Here is a 17,500-nt window from a genome sequence, read left to right on the forward strand (position 1 = left end):
CTCTGTACCTCTCCCTCTCTCTCTTCATCTCTCTATCTCTCCACCTCCCCCCTCTCTCTCTCTTCATCTCTCTATCTCTCTGTACCTCTCCCTCTCTATCTCTCCACCTACCTCTCTCTCTGTTCATCTCTTTATCTCTCTCCCTCTCTCTTCATCTCTCTATCTTTCCACCTCCCTCTCTCTCTCTCTGTTCATCTCTTCATCTCTCTCTCCCTCTCTCTTTCTCTCTATCCCCCCATCCTCCTCTGCAGGCTCGGTGTCTCTCTTGGTGTTCCTGGTGTCACTGGCGGTGACGGTGTGTGCCGTGTGGTTGGTGGCTCTCTGTGGAGTCTGTGGATGGTGTCAGCGCAAACTGGTGAGTTCATATAACACACACACACACACACACACACATAGAACGTACAAACACAAACACATATAGAACACACACACACACACACCACACACACATACACATAGAACACACACACACACACACACACACACACACACACACACACACACACACACACACACACACACACACACACACAAACACAGAACACACACACACAGATTCATAAAATAAGCTAGCAATGTCACTTTGGAGTAGTACATGACGTCACAAAACGTTTACTTATTATAGAGTGAAAGCAGCCCTGCAAGTGTAATAGAAGCCCAGTCAATCCTGCTCACATCAGAAACACACACACACTCACACACACTCACACACACACACACACACATACATTGACAGACTGTGTGTATGTATGGCTCTGTATGTGTGTGTGTGTGTGTTTGTGTGTGTGCGCGCACACTCTTTCTTCTCTCTTACAGAGTTCATGAGGAACTCTTTTAAAGACTACTGTTGTTTGATTAATAGGCAGTTAGTCTTTTAAAAGTCACTTTCCCCCTCATCACCCTCCCATCAGTGTGGGAGAGAGAGGAGGATAGAGACAAGGAGAGAGAGGGAGAGAAAAGAGAAAGAGAGAGTGGGAGTGAGAGGGGGGTAGGAACGAGAGAGAGAGAGAAAGAGAGAGAGAAAGAAAGAGGTGTTAAAGTGTATCAGAATGAGCAAGTCCTTGAATAAAATGAACTGCATGCTTCATTTAAACATTTAAGAAGCTCTGCATTCAAAACTTAATTTGAAGTGAGCAGGTGGTTGTGTGTGTGTGTGTGTGTGTGTGTGTGTGTGTGTGTGTGTATGTGTGTCTGTGCATAAAAGACACACACATACACACACACGCACACACACACATACACACAACAGAATAGTTCACATCTGATTAAATGACAGTATTGACTGCTTAAAATATTGTACACACACACACACACACACACACACACACACACACACACACACACACACACACACACACACACTCCCTCACACACATATTAGGCACATGCAAACTTTGCACACTTCACACATTACACACTAAAGACATGCACACACATACAAACACACATACAGTCAGTCAGACAGACTGACAGACAGGCACTACCTGTCCCTTGTGTGCTCATTTCCTCTGTGAGTTAGGGGCTGTGCACACAACGCCGGTTTTTGTGAAACCGGTGAGGTTTTGTTAACGGTTATGCCTTGCATGTACACGACGCCGGCAGTTTAGGAGACTGAAACCGATAGCTTTTGAAACCGGCTTCCGAAGTGGGAACTTTTGAAACCGCCGGCTAACTTTCGCCGTGTAGACAGACGCCTGTAGGTGCGAAGCCGGCAACTTTATGACGACATAGCCCCACCTCTTAACTCAGCCACGGCACTCGACCTGACATGCTGCTTGTCAAAACAAACCAAACCATTTATTTATCATATTAAAATGTTTTTCTTTCCCCTGTCATGATTTATGTGCACAATGTAGCCTATCAGCCTTTAGTGGCTAAGTTAGAAGCACACGCTAGCTTAACTTAGTTAAACATTAGCTTACTGCATGTTAGTGTTTTCTCCAGTGGTGCTCAGACCTAAGGCTAAGCATTTGAAATTTCACATAGCAGTCACATACCTTGAAAATGAACTTTATTAGTTTAACAGTTGAATTGAAAACCGAATTGTCTGTAGTCTCCTTATTTCATGCGACTGCTTAACCAGAGCACTTATTAGACATTCTACGCGATTCACGCAAAATTATTGTGAAGCTTCTGCACAGCGGCGCCATCGACTGGTCTGGCATATGCACTACAGCACATTACACGCAAGGTTTTTTCTTGCCGGAGTCGTTAAAGGTGTGAAAGCGGTAAGAGAAAATCCACCCGGCGGTGTCGTGTAAACGGCCTCTTAGTGCGTCACTACTGTGTGTGTGTGTGTGTGCTCCTCTCCTCTGTGAGTGAGTAGTGCGTCACTGTGGGGTGTCAGGGGGTCTTGCTGATACATATTCAAATGCTAATGAGGTCCCAGAAGGCTTTGCAGTCCTGTCTGGGTGTGATAATTACCTTCAGGTTCACCACTGCTGCACCCATACATACACTGACTACCTGCATGCATGCACATATGCACGCACATACACACACACACAACGCAGACGCACACACACACACACACATACATGCACACACACACACGCACATGCACACACACACACACACACACACACACACACACACGCACACACACAACGCACACCAGCATATACTCCCTCTCTCTCTCACACACACATGTCATGCAGAGACACAATTGTACATCACAATCACACCTCTCTGATGCAGCATTCAGCTGCAGTAATACTCAGTACGCAATTACTCAAATGAACGCTGCATTGGTCTGATTTACAGGTGGGATGTTCTAATTAAGTTAACACTAGACACTAATTAAATCTTTCAAGAAAAGCTTCTAGACTGGATTGGTATGACTATGTTTCCCCAAAACTCAATTATGCCTTGTTATGAAGGCCATTATGGCTGGTTATGAAGGCCATATATTATGCTGCAATTTATTATTTATGAATTATATATAATATTTATATATTTTATATACTATATAATAATTGATATAGATCTGCGTCAGCGACATGGGCCACATCTTAAACACGGGGATCAGTACGGCAGGGCATGGGGCCACGTCTTAAACACAGGGATCAGTACGGCAGGGCATGGGGCCACGTCTTAAACACGGGGATCAGTACGGCGGGGCATGGGGCCACGTCTTAAACACGGGGATCAGTTAACAGAGTACAACATTTTTGCACAATGGGCTATGGGTTGGTGTTTTACCAATTTTCTGTAATTTTCTAAAGTAGTGACCGTAAGTCTTGTATCAATTTTATACAAGTCTATTGCAAATTAAAGTCTAATTTTATACAAGTATATTGCAAATTAAAGGGGCAAATTGAATCAAAGGGCTGCCAGGGCTCCCTTGGTAAGAGATTAAGATCTCAACTGGACTAAAATAAGTACAAAATGAAATCATAGGTTTATGCTACAATTTCGGCAAATGTATCTTTAAGTTATGATTATTTTGTTATTTTTGAATAAGTTAATGTTTTCTTAGCCATGGAGGCCAGTAGGGCCAGCACTAATAGCTGGTTTCTGTGGTGTGGATGAGAGATGAATGGGACACACACCAGTCCATCGCAGGTTAAAGCCAGCCCAAGCTGGTGCCACTTACAGCAGATTCAAGATTCAATATTTTATTGCCATACAACTCGGTGCAAGTTGCTAGGGATTTGCTTCAGTATGCTCATGACAGGACAAAGACATCACCATAGACACAGAAAAAGACACAGAACATACAGTATGTATACATATACGGACTCCCACACAGGATCACCCTTGGCATAGGCAGATAAAAAGGACACACTGCTCACAACATACCTGGATGACAGTCCAGGAGGCTAGAGTGACAGGTCAGGTTAAAGTGACATGGTGCATAGGGATGCAGAGTGCAAATCCACAACAATAAATAGATAAATAAAACTAATATGGGTAGCATAAAACATATAGAAGAGTATTGTAAAAACAGTGTAAAGAGATGTGCAAATTATACAGGCTTGTTAGGAGAACCTTTTTTTCATGAGATACTGGTTCGAGGATGGAGGGCTGGGACATGCAGATGCAGCTCCTTATCTAACAATATAACACATACCATCAGTGGAACAGCTGGGATTCGAACCGGCAACCTTCTGATAGCCAGCAATCTAACCCTTGAGCTGCAGCTTGTACTCAGTAGGTATAGAATGAGCTTCATTACACACACAGGAGAGTGAAGTTCAGCCCTCGACTGATTGGCCCTGCGCTTTCTCACTTAAGGGGTCGCCTTATTCAGAGCTCTCTGCGGTTCTTCACTTAAGGAGTGTGTGTGTGTGTGTGTGTGTGTGTGTGTGTGTGTGTGTGTGTGTGTGTGTGTGTGTGTGTGTGTGTGTGTGTGTGTATGTATGCGCTTTGTCACCTTGCCTCATTCAGAGCTCTCCGCCACCACAAGAGCCATGTGACCTCTCAGCAGAGTTGACTTCCGCGGGTGCAGCTACTGGGCTTTGTGTGAAATAATCACCAGATCTCTAATAAGAACCCTGCTTTGTTTTCCTCTCTCCATCCCCCCCCCCCACCCTCTCCTCCCCCCCCTCTCCTCTCCTCCCCTCTCAGAAGAATCAGAATTATTTCCGCACAAGAAAAAAAGAAAAAACAAGGAATTTGACTTGGTGAAATGGTGCAGGACACATAAGCGTATTTAATATAATATAAAATAATATAATATAATATAATATAATATAATATAATATAATATAATATAATATAATATAATATAATATAATATGACAAAGTGCAGATGCAAGTACAAAAACACTACGTTGAAAGGGGGCTATGTTTTATTGAGGAGTCAAAATGCAGAGGGGAAGAAATTGTTTCTGTGGCACGAGGTCCTGAGGGGTATTTCACAAAACCTATATAAACAATTAAGCTGATTTTTGGTTATCCTGGCAGATAATCCTGGCAATTCAGCCTTGACTTGGTTTCACAAAAGAGATGACACATACAGTAAGTTACCATGGGGATTTATTCTGTGGACCTAGCCTGGTCCTGACCAGGATATCAGCCAGACTTAGTTAATTTTAATGTTAAATATGTTGTCTTATTGGTTCAGCCAGCTGTCATTCAAATCAGACCTCCTTTAAAAGCTTTATTCCATTTATATAATTTGCTAAATGTATTTGCTTTTTTTGTTGATAGACGTTTGATGAATAGCCTACTGTAGTAGTTGATTGGAAATGGATGGCAATTTTTTGTGAAACGTAGCGAGAGTCTGGTTTGGTAACCAAAGAATACTGCTGAGCTTGTGTAAGCTACAATTTAGTTTGACCAGACCTAACTGTAGTAAACAACATCTAAACGTCTCTCTTTAGCACCCCCGCTGGGTTGCTGGCTAGTTTGCACCTCAGAAACGTGTCTGGTGGAACGTTTGGCTGGGTTTGCCAAAACGGTCCCAGGGGAACGTTTCCCTTAATGAGACCAGGTTGGCTTTATCACTTATCTTGGATTTCTTAATTCTGCCTGTGAAATTGCCCTCAGGTCATGATGGACCGCAGCCTCCTGCCAGAGGGGAGTGTCTTAAAAAGACTGTGTCCGGGGTGGGAGGGGTGTGCAGCATGTATCATGCGAGATGATGGTTCCCAGGAAGTGATCTGATGATCTGATCGATGATCTGAGACACGCCTGCCCATCCTCATATTTTGCTTCCTGTCGGACAGGAAGTCAATGATCTACCTGCAGGTGGGATCAGGCACATTCAGCAGGGAGAGCCTGTCCTGCAGCCTAGCCGGGATAATGGTGTTGAAGGTCGAACTTGAAGGGACACCAGGCAAGCCTGATGCTTTTTCTCTACGAAACTCCCCCTCGCTCGGTCTGAAGCTCTTTTCCTTTTCTTTGCGTCTTCCATCAAGGGTTTTCGCTGCTTCTTTGCCGGCTCTGCCATTATACACACATTTGCAACAATCTCTAGCGTTTCGTTAGCCTGCCTCTGTGCTGTAAACTGATCCTGCTTCGGTCGGTGGGTAGGATACACCGAACTTGCAAGTGGGATATTCTTCCTACAGGCAGTAGGGGCGGGCGAGAGAGCCTTCATTCGCCCCGTAATGAGTCATTTAACCATATACCGACTTACGAAGATGATTAATTAACACGAAAACGTTGCCTGGTGTCCCTTTAAGTCCACAAAGAGTATCATGGCATAGGCGCCTGCAGACTCCAAGTGCTGGAGTCGGTGATGAATTTGAGGTGGGAGAGCACAAGGCACTCAAATGACTTCATGACCACAGAGGTCAAGACCACAGGTCTGTGATCTTTGACAGGGATGATGGTGGAGGCATTGAAGCAGACTGGTACATGGCACGTCTCCAACGAGGTGTTGAATATGTCGATAAACACAGGAGACAGCTGATCAGCACAGTGCTTTAGGGTGGATGGGGATACAGAGTCCAGCCCCGCTGCTTTATGGAGGTTCTGTCTCTTAAAAACACTGTTTACATCTCACACGGAGAGAGGAGTCATGGTGATGGGGGGAGGGACTTCTGAGGTAATGGACAACTGTGGGTTAGACCAAGTGGCTGCTGCTGTAGGGTTGCTCAAGATCATATGGGTCACCAAACTAAGGTCCCCGGGCCGACTCAGGCCCCCCACCCCCCTTTGACTGGCCCCCCAGCCCCTCTGCCCCCCACTACTTGAACCGGCCCTATGAGGCAATCCCCAAAAGTCGTCATGGCCTATTTTTTTAAATTGCTTTTTGGGAAATAATAACATGTCTGCATCTGGAATTTTGTTGATTTTCTCAGTTAAAAAAAATGATATTTAGTTATACAATGAACCATATTTGCCGAATTTTCGTCACTCGACATGCTCGAGATCAAGCAGTGACAGACAACGCACGCGCAGAGAACAATGAGGCCTGCTGGTGGTCATTTTGGTCTGGGTCATACAATACTACCATCACAGTCAGGAACGATAATGTGGCCCCTAGAGAAAAAAGTTTGGTGACCCCTGCTCAAGATGGTAAAAGATGGTAGAGGACTGTCCCATTGTCTGTCAAAACGACAGTAGAAGTTATTCAGGCTGTTATGTAAACTGTTTGTGGTATTGGGGACTTTAGGCTAAAAGCTGGTAAGCTGCCTCAGCTGCGTCTCCAGAGAGAGGCAGTTATTGGCTGAGAACTGCCGTTGTAGTTTCTTAGAGTAGCCTACAGCTGTCTAGCCCCTCTCACAGCCTTGTTGAACCTATACTTAACTGTTTTGAAGCTCTGAAGTCTCTGTCTCCACTCTTAAATGCTTCCTCCTTTTCCATCCTTAGCCTTCTGAGTCTACCAGTAAACCAAGGTTTGTCGTTGTTATAGGCTATAGCACACCCCGGTGGGTGTTGGTATGCAGCTATTCTCACAGAAACTGATGCATGACGTGAACGCCTCTGTATACTCATCCAGGCTATTGGTGGGGGTCTTAAAAACCTCCCAGCCAGTGCAGTCCTGCCTGCAGCCTCCACATGGAGCTTCATTTGTCCACTGCTTCCCTGTTTTTACAACAGGTTTAGAAAGTTGCTGTAGTGTAACAGTTATCTATGAAGTGTTGTCCTCTCTGGTCGGACATTTAATGAACTGTCGGTATTTAGGAAGTTCATGGCTGAGGTTTGCCTTGTTGAAATCACCCAAGAGATTGACTACGAAGTCTGGGTTAGTATGTTCCACACACACAGTATCTGATCTGCCAGTGTGCATTGTGTCTCCTGTAAGATGGCTTGCGGTGGAATGTAAACACCAACCAGAATAAATGAAGCAAACTCACACAGTGAGTAGAAGGGTCTTCAGTTAATGAAGAATGACTCCAGGTCAGGAGTGCAGTGCTGTTGAATAACTGCCACATCATTACACCCACCGCTGTTGATATAAAAACATATTCCTCCGCCTTTCGCTCTTTTCCCGGAGAGTCTAGTGTCCCGGTCCGCTGTAAGGAGTTGGAATCCTGCCAGCTGTACTGCAGATGCGGGAATCATTCCACATAACCACGTTTCCGTGAAGCACAGAACCGCAGATGAAGAAAAGTCTCCTGAAGTTGCCGCCGGAGCCGGACAAGCGCACCGGCTCGCTTCCCTCTTCTTCGGCGTTTCACCTTCCATGCAGCGGTGATTATAATGTCCACAATGACAGTGACTGAGGCGGTGAGGGTAGGGAATAAGTCCTCGGGGATCCCAGCCCTAATATTCATGAGCTCTTCTCTAGTGTAAAAGTTCGCTGAAGTATAGCAAGACACTGAGTTTACAAACAAACAGAAACAAAACAAAGAAGACAGCCATTCGTGGCGCCATGGCAACCAGTCTTCTCTTCTCCTCTCTCCTCTTCTCCTCTCCTCCCCTTTTCTCTCCTCTCTCTTCCCCTCCTCTCCTCTCCCTCTCCTCCCCCTTTCCTCTCCTCTCATCCCCTCTCCTCTCCTTCCCTCCGTCTCCTCCTCTCCACCCTCTCCTCTCCTCCCCCTCTCCTCCCCCTTTCCTCTCCTCTCATCCCCCTTTCCTCTCCTCTCATCCCCCTTTCCTCTCTTCTCATATCCTTCCTCTTCTCTACTTTCCTTTTTTTCTCTTCCTCTTTTGTCCACTTTCTCTTTTTTCTTCACTTTGTCTGCCGATCTTTCCCCCACTTTTCCCCTCATGTTCTCCATGGCAACACTGCTGTCCTCCACCTTATCATTAGGATATATATAAACACAGACCCACACTCACACAACACACACACACACACACACACACACACACACACACACACACACACACACATACACAATACCCCCCCCACACACACACCCACACACTTTCTCATTGTCCCAGTTCAACTTATACTTGATGCATATTCATGTATGCTGATCACACATGCCGACACACATGAAGTTTACTGATTTGCATATAAAGAGATGTGTGTGTGTGTGTGTGTGTGTGTGTGTGTCTGCTAACATGCTCGTTAAAGTCTTGCTATCAGGACCCTCTGCTGCACATGGATGTCTTTGTCCCAACTGGCCTTCAGTGTGACTCACAACAACAACACATTCCAGGGGGTCTGCTTCAGCACTACCCTGAAATAGGAAATGTGTGTGTGTGTGTGTGTGTGTGTGTGTGTGTATGTGTGTAGGTGTGTGTGTGTACCTGCCGTGTACACTTGTAATGTATCTGACACATGGGTACACACATATGGTGGCATATGGTGGTCAGATAGATAGAAAGATAGATAGATAGATACTTTATTGATCCCCAAGGGGAAATTCAAGATTCATACACAATAATTCACATCCACAGATACACACACACACACACACACACACACACACACACACACACACACACACACACACACACATACACACACACACAGACAGATATACAGACACACAGACACACACTCATACACACACACACACACACACACACACACACACACACTCACTCCCATTCAGGAGCAGTTCATTAATAGAACAATCCTCATCAAACACTCTGCATAACTTACAAAACCATGAATTTAATTTCCTCACTGGCAGAATTGAATTAACGAAAATAGAGCTAGGAGATCTCCAATTCCGCTAAATCCATCAGCACACACACGCACACAAACACACACACACGCACATGCACACGCACACGCACACGCACACATTCCAGTGCTGTGGATTCTAATGCAGAACAATGGCAGAACACACTCACGGTTCTAAGCTGATCACTCAGTGATGAGTCAGAATCAGAACACTAAGGAACAACAGAACCGTGACTGTGCCCGGATCATCTGTGGATTATGTTATGAACTCCACATTGGCCAGGCTATGTGTATGTACTCTCACCAGTATAACTATAAGAGTATGTTTTAACCCAGGTTCTGTGATAAACTCCGGGTTTTTTAACTACGTTGTTGGTGCTTCGTTTTATGTGTAGGGACCCTAAGCAAGCTACTGACGAGGTTTGATGCTGTTTTGAACAATATTACCGGTTAAGAAAATGCTATTTGAGAAGCGTTTTGCTCATGTCCCTTAGCTAATCCACTGTTTGCGATTTGGGGCTATAGCATATACTGGAGCAAGCTCTGTAGTGGTTGATAAATGAAAGATACTGGGCCAGATGTACTACTGCTTTTGCGCCCACTTCAGGCGTATTTGTTTCGCAACGTGCGTGTAAAATCATTGTGAGGTACTGTATGTACAAACAGGCTGCAATGATGTAAAAGCACAAACTGCCTGTCGCGGGAGCTGAAAGTGGCAGATTGCGTTTTTCATGTCATGCATATGCATTCATGGGAGGATCCAGGGGAAAGTGGGAGTTTAGCGTAAAAAGATGGGAGGGGAGGAGTAAAGAGCGCCTAATTATGTATTCCGCGGTATGTACAAAGACTGCTCCTGAAAGTGCACGTCTATTCTGCGCCTAAATACTTCCGCCTTGTAAAAGCAGGTGTTAATCCAAATTGCAGTTCAATGCGTCAATAAGAGAACCTTTCAAAGACAACAAGATTCGCGTTTTGCGGTTTAATAAATCATAGGAGAAAGGTTTTTATTGCACAATAGAGAGCTCTATCAAACCGTAGTAAGGTAGACAACAAGCTACAACCCTTTTAAGGTAAGTAAGGTAGACAACAAGCTACAACCCCCCAACAAGCTTTTTTTATCCGAAAGAACTGTGTACATACATGTATGTGGATAAATAAAACGCATCCCTGTGAGCATTCGGCTGTCAGCCGAGCGTCTAGGGACCGTCTACAAAGTGCAAAAACGAAAGTGGATACAAAGATACATTTAAATAGCTTCACTGTTATTGAGCCTAGTGCTTCTAAAATCATAACACATAGCTACTGCTTCCCTAGCAACACACTACACGTGCCAATTACGGGAAAAACGGACTCACCCTATTTATAATATATTTTTAATGGGGGTAAAATTCAATAGCTTGCCTGTCATTGAGCCTAGTGCTTCCAAAATCACAACATACATCTACAGTAGGGCCTCACTAGCAACATACTACACCAGCTAATTATGGAAAAACGGACTCACCCTATTTATAATATATTTTTAATGGGGGAAAAATTCAATAGCTTCACTGTTATTGAGCCTAGTATTTCCAAAATCACAACACACATCTAGGGCCTCTGCTCTAGCCACTGCCATTCAGTTGTGGACGTTCGTAAATTGCGTTTATGGGCGGAGAAAGGCGCAGTTTACACTAAGGATTGAACGATTGATAACGATGGAAACTTGGGTCTGACAGCGTTCGCAATCTATGGTTTGTCCATGACGCCGCTGATAACGCTACGTTCGCAAATGTACGTACATCTGGCCAACTGTCTCCACGGCTTATTTGATGTGTTTTAATGCAGAAAAACATCCTTCGGTCAATTTTCGCTGGAATTACAGTTTAAGCAACCATTTGTACCATTATCTCTTTGAACTGTGAATCGGGGCTGTACAATTTACTGTGATCGATTGAGCATTGGTTCTCTCTCTCTCTCTCTCTCTCTCTCTCTCTCTGCGTGTGTGTGTGTCTTGGTTTGAACTTGTTAAGTGCTCTTCAGTAGTTATTTGAAGTGACAGAAGTAATGTCTATTGGTTATTGATCTGCATATAAATGTTTGTGTGAGTTTTGCTCTGTGTGTGTATATGTGTGTGTGTATGTGTGTGAGAGAGAGAGTGACAGAGTTTGGTGGTGTTTTTACACAGTAAAGAGTGGCTGATTAGCTTTAACTGCCACAATTAGCCGTTGACCACGAGTGTGTCTAGACATCCGTCTCTGCTCCACTCTCAAACCATTGATCTCTCTGCACGAAGCCTCCTTATAACCACAAAGCCCTATCAGGCCAGCAATCACATCACCCGCTCACCCTCTCACTCACCAGCAGCATGGACCGCTCACCCTCTCACCAGCAGCATGGACCGCTCACCCTCTCATCCACTAGCAGCATGGACCGCTCACCCTCTCATTCACTAGCAGCATGGATCGCTCACCCTCACATCCACTAGCAACATTGACCACTCACCCCATCATCCACTAGTAGCCTCCTTATAACCACAAAGCCCTATCAGGCCAGCAATCACATCACCCGCTCACCCTCTTACTCACCAGCAGCATGGACCGCTCACCCTCTCATCCACTAGCAGCCTCTGCCCTCAGTGCAGAGCTGGACCCCTCACCCTCTTATCCACCAGCAGAGCTGGACCCCTCACCCTCTCATCCACTAGAAGCCTCTCTAACTGCCCTCAGTGCAGAGCTGGACCCCTCACCCTCTCATCCACCAGCAGAGCTGGACCGCTCACCCTTTCATCCACTAGCAGCCTCTCTGGCTGCCTTCACATCGACTCCTCAGAGCAGAGGTGAAGCACTAGTCTGCTGCCTGGCTGCCCGGGCTGAGGTGTGATGATATCCTCCTCCGGTCCACATGGACACTCAATCAGGTTGAGCCACAGAGGGGAACCTTTGATAAAAAACAATTCATTGGTATCATACATGATTATAGACAATAATACTGTGAACACAATTATGTTTATCTGCTCTTATTGCTTGTTAAGAGAGAAAGTTTATTTAGTGACGTAAGGTGACACTCCCACTTATGCAGACCGGAACTGTCCCGTTTTGCTCCCATAGTAATGAATTACGTTGCTCTATCTTGCTAGTAATCAAGGATCTTTGGTAGTACTGCTCATATTGGGATAGATAACTATACTGATACCGCTAATGATCATACCGCTATTGATCCTGTTTTGGTTGCTAATGCTAAATGTGCTCAGTAGTACTGCTCATATTGGGATTAGAGTGTCCATACATCTGTATTTAGTCAGACAGTCCGGATTTTAAACTCCCTGTCCGGTGTCCGGCGCAGCCTCAAGCCTGACACTCATTTGTCCTCCTTTTTGCAGTTGCACTGGGCCTAAAAAAAACCCTCTAGATTTTTTTGCTGGGACACAGCATAGCGTCTCTCAAACTATAGAAAAGGAGACTGACTGCTGGTCCGCGGAGCCGTGGAGTCAAATTATGCCCGGTGCTTCTGACTCGTCTGATAATTTGCTGCACAATTGATTGCGGACCGACAGAAAAAGAAAACAAACGTTTTCGCAATCAGGAGGAAATACATGCTAATTTGGTGTCATCAAACATAGAGGCTTAAAATTAACTGGTAGTGAGTCCTATGAGCATTTATTCAATGCATGTGTGTGCACGTCTGCGAGAGAAACTGAAACCACTCAAACGTAGCAAAGCTCCGCTTCAACCTGAAAGACCTGACCCTACATGTGTTGTCTCCTGAGCTGTAGCAGAGGGTAAAGGTGGAGTTTGCTGAGGCTAAATTGAAGAACAGGATACTAATGACACAAACTTAAATCAATTCAAAATACAGGTGGACTCCTGCACACACACAGACAAAGATACTGCAGATAAGTCCCCAATAGACTGAATCACTGTTCTTTATGCTTGGGAAGAACTGAAATGTGTATTTTTTGGCATTCATTTATTTGTTTATTTATTTATTATTTATGGCTATTTATTTTTATGTGAGCTTAATTTGCACATTTCCAGAAATGTTATGGTTTGTGGCACTGTGCACTTTGCTAGGCAGGCTCATCTGGTCAGTTTTTGAAATAGACACCACGATGTATTAAATACATACTAATACTGTGAACACTTTTTGACTTTCCATGAATATTTTTCCCTTTTCTGTTACACATACATCATGTTATATCACAGATCAATTGTCTTGCAATGAATAGAGTATTTCAGAATCACTGTATCGTGATACCATAGTTATCATGGACAAAGTTATATTGTAGTGGGGAGTACACCAGGGTCCTATGTAATTATTCTTGCCTCACTAAATCCACCAAGTGTCCTCCTTTTTGGTGTTTTGGAAATATTCATCCTAATTGGGATAGATAACTCTGGTCTACTGATACCGCTAATGATCATACCGCTAACGATCCTGTTTCAGTTGCTAATGCTAACAGTGCTGATCATTGGGATAGGTAGCGCTGGAAAAGTAATTTTAGGCAAGTCCCTACACTCGGCGGCAGGGTTCTAAATTAACACCTGCCAACCCGCCAAATGCAGGTTAAAATTCATTTTGGCGGGTGTTATAAAAACATAAGGCTCTGTTCTCGGTCATATATCCCCTGGCAGTACTTCCTACTTTTCCCATGACCACTGTGCCGTAATGCTACGTGATGACGTCAAACGTCCATTGGCTGCGCGCAGTTAGCAGTGAAACCAGCGCGAGAGACGATGGAAACGAACGGAGCGTCTACCAGAAAACACAAGGAATCAGATTCCAAAAATAATTCCGTGGAAATGCATGGATTCCAGTTGCTGCTACTGGAAGCAACTGGTATCCATGCATTTTCATTTAATTCGTACTCGTCGCTCGACTTATCGTGACTAAATTCAAGATGCCGGCGAACGGTAAACTTACAGTACGGTAAACTTACAGTACTGTCAAGGTACTGTCTTGTAAATAAACTACCAGTGCTTTTTCAAAGTTCTCAATGTCTCGTTTTAAATGTCAAGGCCCTCGGAAGTCTACCAATGAAGTATGGAGCTACTTTGAGCCTGGTAAATGGTGTAAAACAGTGATTTATTTGCATGGCTAGGCCGATGCCCGAGGCACCACCATCGAAAAACTGTTGGTAGCATCGGCTAACTAGCGCCAGATTTCCGAGTGCTGGGGACAAGCCGAGATGAGCTATGATACATACGTTCACACTCGGTATCATGTTTCAACACACTTTAGGTCAATATTACACCGGAATTCTCCTTTAACAGGTTAGAGCTTGCACACTACCTGCGTGACACGCACGTCTCAAGCGCGGCTCGACCCGCCCGAAAACGCGTGAATGCTAGAAATAGGATCGACGTCTATTTTTCACCCGACATGCAAGCGTGTTGGAAGCGTTTCCATTCAAAACAGAAAGTGAAGAGATGTTTTAATAGGCAGAGGGGCCGCCGCAGCGCAGTGTCAGACACGTGTCTGGTGTGGAAAGACATAGAAAACGCCACGCAGCCGCCACACAACTGACACGCAACTGACACGCAACAGACACGCCACGTTCACGCCACGCAGCCAGTCTGAATCAGCGCTTACACTTCACATATCGGCAAGTGGACGGACTCCAAGCAGACTAGAAAGAACAATAAGAACAACTACGCTTCAGTGGTGTCCTCTGCTGTCTGCAGCTCTCCGTGAGTGAGTCTGTAACGAGTTTAATCAAGGCTTAATGCCCCTACTCATGCTGGGTGCCTAGCAGAGGTGTCTAAAAGCCGAAAAGCTGATGAATGTCTTGCTGCACACTTTCATGCTCTTGCATCAGAAGGGTGGCATTTAAGCACGAGGCGTAATTCTAAACTCCTCTGACGTCTCTGCTCTGCTCAGCTCGTAGGAGGAGTGTGTGTGTGTGGATGAGAGTGTGTGTGGATGAGAGGAATGTGTGGATGAGAGTGTGTGTGGATGAGAGTGTGTGTGAAGAGTGTGTGTGTTTATGAGAGGAGTGTGAGGATGAGAGTGTGTGTGGATGAGAGGAGTGTGTGTGGATGAGAGTGTGTGTGAGATGACATGAACAGCACACTCTCTGACCTAGTTCCAGTGTATAGGGTAGCATAGTCGTGACGTTAGCAATTATGTGAATGTCAGTATCCATGAAACGATCCTGATCATCACACTCAAAAGGTGTCAAAACATTGGATGTTAGGTTTGACCAGGAAAGCCATGCCCTGTGTGCCAAAAACATCAACAGAAATGTTTTAACTCAGAGAGGAAGAACACATACCCAACACCATTTTTTTTTTATTAAAAACAAACAGCACGCAACCTAGAAGAAGAAGCAGTCTATTAATACTATCTGCATGCTATGCCTGTTGGCTCAGTCCATTCTTTGACAATCAAATCTGGGTATTCTCCCTCCCAGGAGCAAGTTTGGGGGCCCAGACCAGAGTATTCTCCATAAGCTCTCTCTCTCTCTCTCTCTCTCTCTCTCTCTCTCTCTCTCTCTCTCTCTGTGTGTGTGTGTGTGTGTGTGTGTGTGTGTGTGTGATATGACTAAGCAACCTCCATAACTGCTAATGTGGAGTGTGTGTGTGTGTGTGTAAATGTGTGTGTGCAGTACAAGAGTGTGTGTGTTTCATAGACTAGTGGTGTATGACAGAGACCCAGGGCTGAAAGGGCAAATAAGGCCACACACACACACACACACACACACACAAACACACACTGTGCTGACAAGTCTTATTTTTTTTTACCTCAGGTGTGCCAGGATGAGTGTCAAAAAGCTATGTTTCATCATCAAGAGACCCTGCATAAATGTCTTTGTGTGTGTTTGTGTACTGCAGTTCACTGTCTCTGTGCAGTATGTGTAACTTGAATGTGTCAGCAAGTCTTTTGTGTCTCTATTTGTATATGTGTATGTGTGTGCCTGTGTGCTGGTACGTGTGTGTGTGTGTGTGTGTGTGTGTGTGTGTGTGTGTTCATGTTTGTTTGTGTGTGTGTGTGTGTGTGTGTGTGTGTGTGTGTGTGTGTGTGTGTGTGTGTGTGTCTCTCTGTGTGTCTCTGTGTGTGTGTGTGTGTAGTGAGAGGTCAGAAACATGGGCATCTGACTGAGTCAGTGCACCAAAAACAGCTGGCAGGCAACAGTGTTCTCTTTCGGTCCCTCTCTTCCTCTCTCTCTCCCTCCCATATTTATCCATCCATCCACTCCACTCTCTCTCTCCATCCATCCACCTGAGCTCCTCTGCATATGGTACCTTTAGAAGTGCCAGTTTATCTCTATCTCTTATTGCTCTGTTCTTCTAGCTCTTTATCACTTCCATTATCCCTCGTTCCCTCCCTCCTCCACCGCTGCCTGCTCCCTCTCTCATTTCCTCTCCATCCACCTCCTCTCCTCTCATCTCTCCTCATCTACACTCTGCACCTCCTCTCCTCTCATCTCACCTCATCTCCACTCTGCACCTCCTCTGCTCTCCTCTCATCTCTCCTCATCTCCACTCTGCACCTCCTCTCCTCTCATCTCTCTTCATCTACACTCTGCACCTCCTCTCCTCTCATCTCTCCTCATCTACACTCTGCACCTCCTCTCATCTCTCCTCATCTATACTCTGCACCTCCTCTCCTCTCATCTCTCCTCATCTCCACTCTGCACCTCCTCTGCTCTCCTCTCATCTCTCCTCATCTACTCTCTGCACCTCCTCTCCTCTCCTCTCCTCTCATCTACACTCTGCACCTCCTCTCCTCTCATCTCTCCTCATCTCCACTCTGCACCTCCTCTGCTCTCCTCTCATCTCTCCTCATCTACTCTCTGCACCTCCTCTCCTCTCATCTCTCCTCATCTCCACTCTGCACCTCCTCTCCTCTCATCTCTCCTCATCTATACTCTGCACCTCCTCTCCTCTCCTCTCATCTCTCCTCATCTCCACTCTGCACCTCCTCTCCTCTCCTCTCATCTCTCCTCATCTCCACTCTGCACCTCATCTCCTCTCCTCTCATCTCTCCTCATCTCCACTCTGCACCTCCTCTGCTCTCCTCTGCTCTCCTCTCATCTCTCCTCAT

General features: G+C 45.3%; 1 protein-coding gene across 1 annotated transcript in view; it reads left to right on the forward strand.

Annotated features, from left to right (window-relative positions):
• syt7a (synaptotagmin VIIa) overlaps positions 1-17,500 on the forward strand; it is a 155,180-nt gene that overhangs the window by 59,244 nt on the left and 78,436 nt on the right. Inside the window, 1 exon segment of the mRNA XM_042109847.1 lies at positions 252-355. Within this exon segment, the coding sequence (XP_041965781.1) occupies positions 252-355 (104 nt within the window).

This window comes from Alosa sapidissima, chromosome 11, assembly GCF_018492685.1.
Source record: "Alosa sapidissima isolate fAloSap1 chromosome 11, fAloSap1.pri, whole genome shotgun sequence".
NCBI classification, from domain to species: Eukaryota; Metazoa; Chordata; class Actinopteri; order Clupeiformes; family Clupeidae; genus Alosa; species Alosa sapidissima.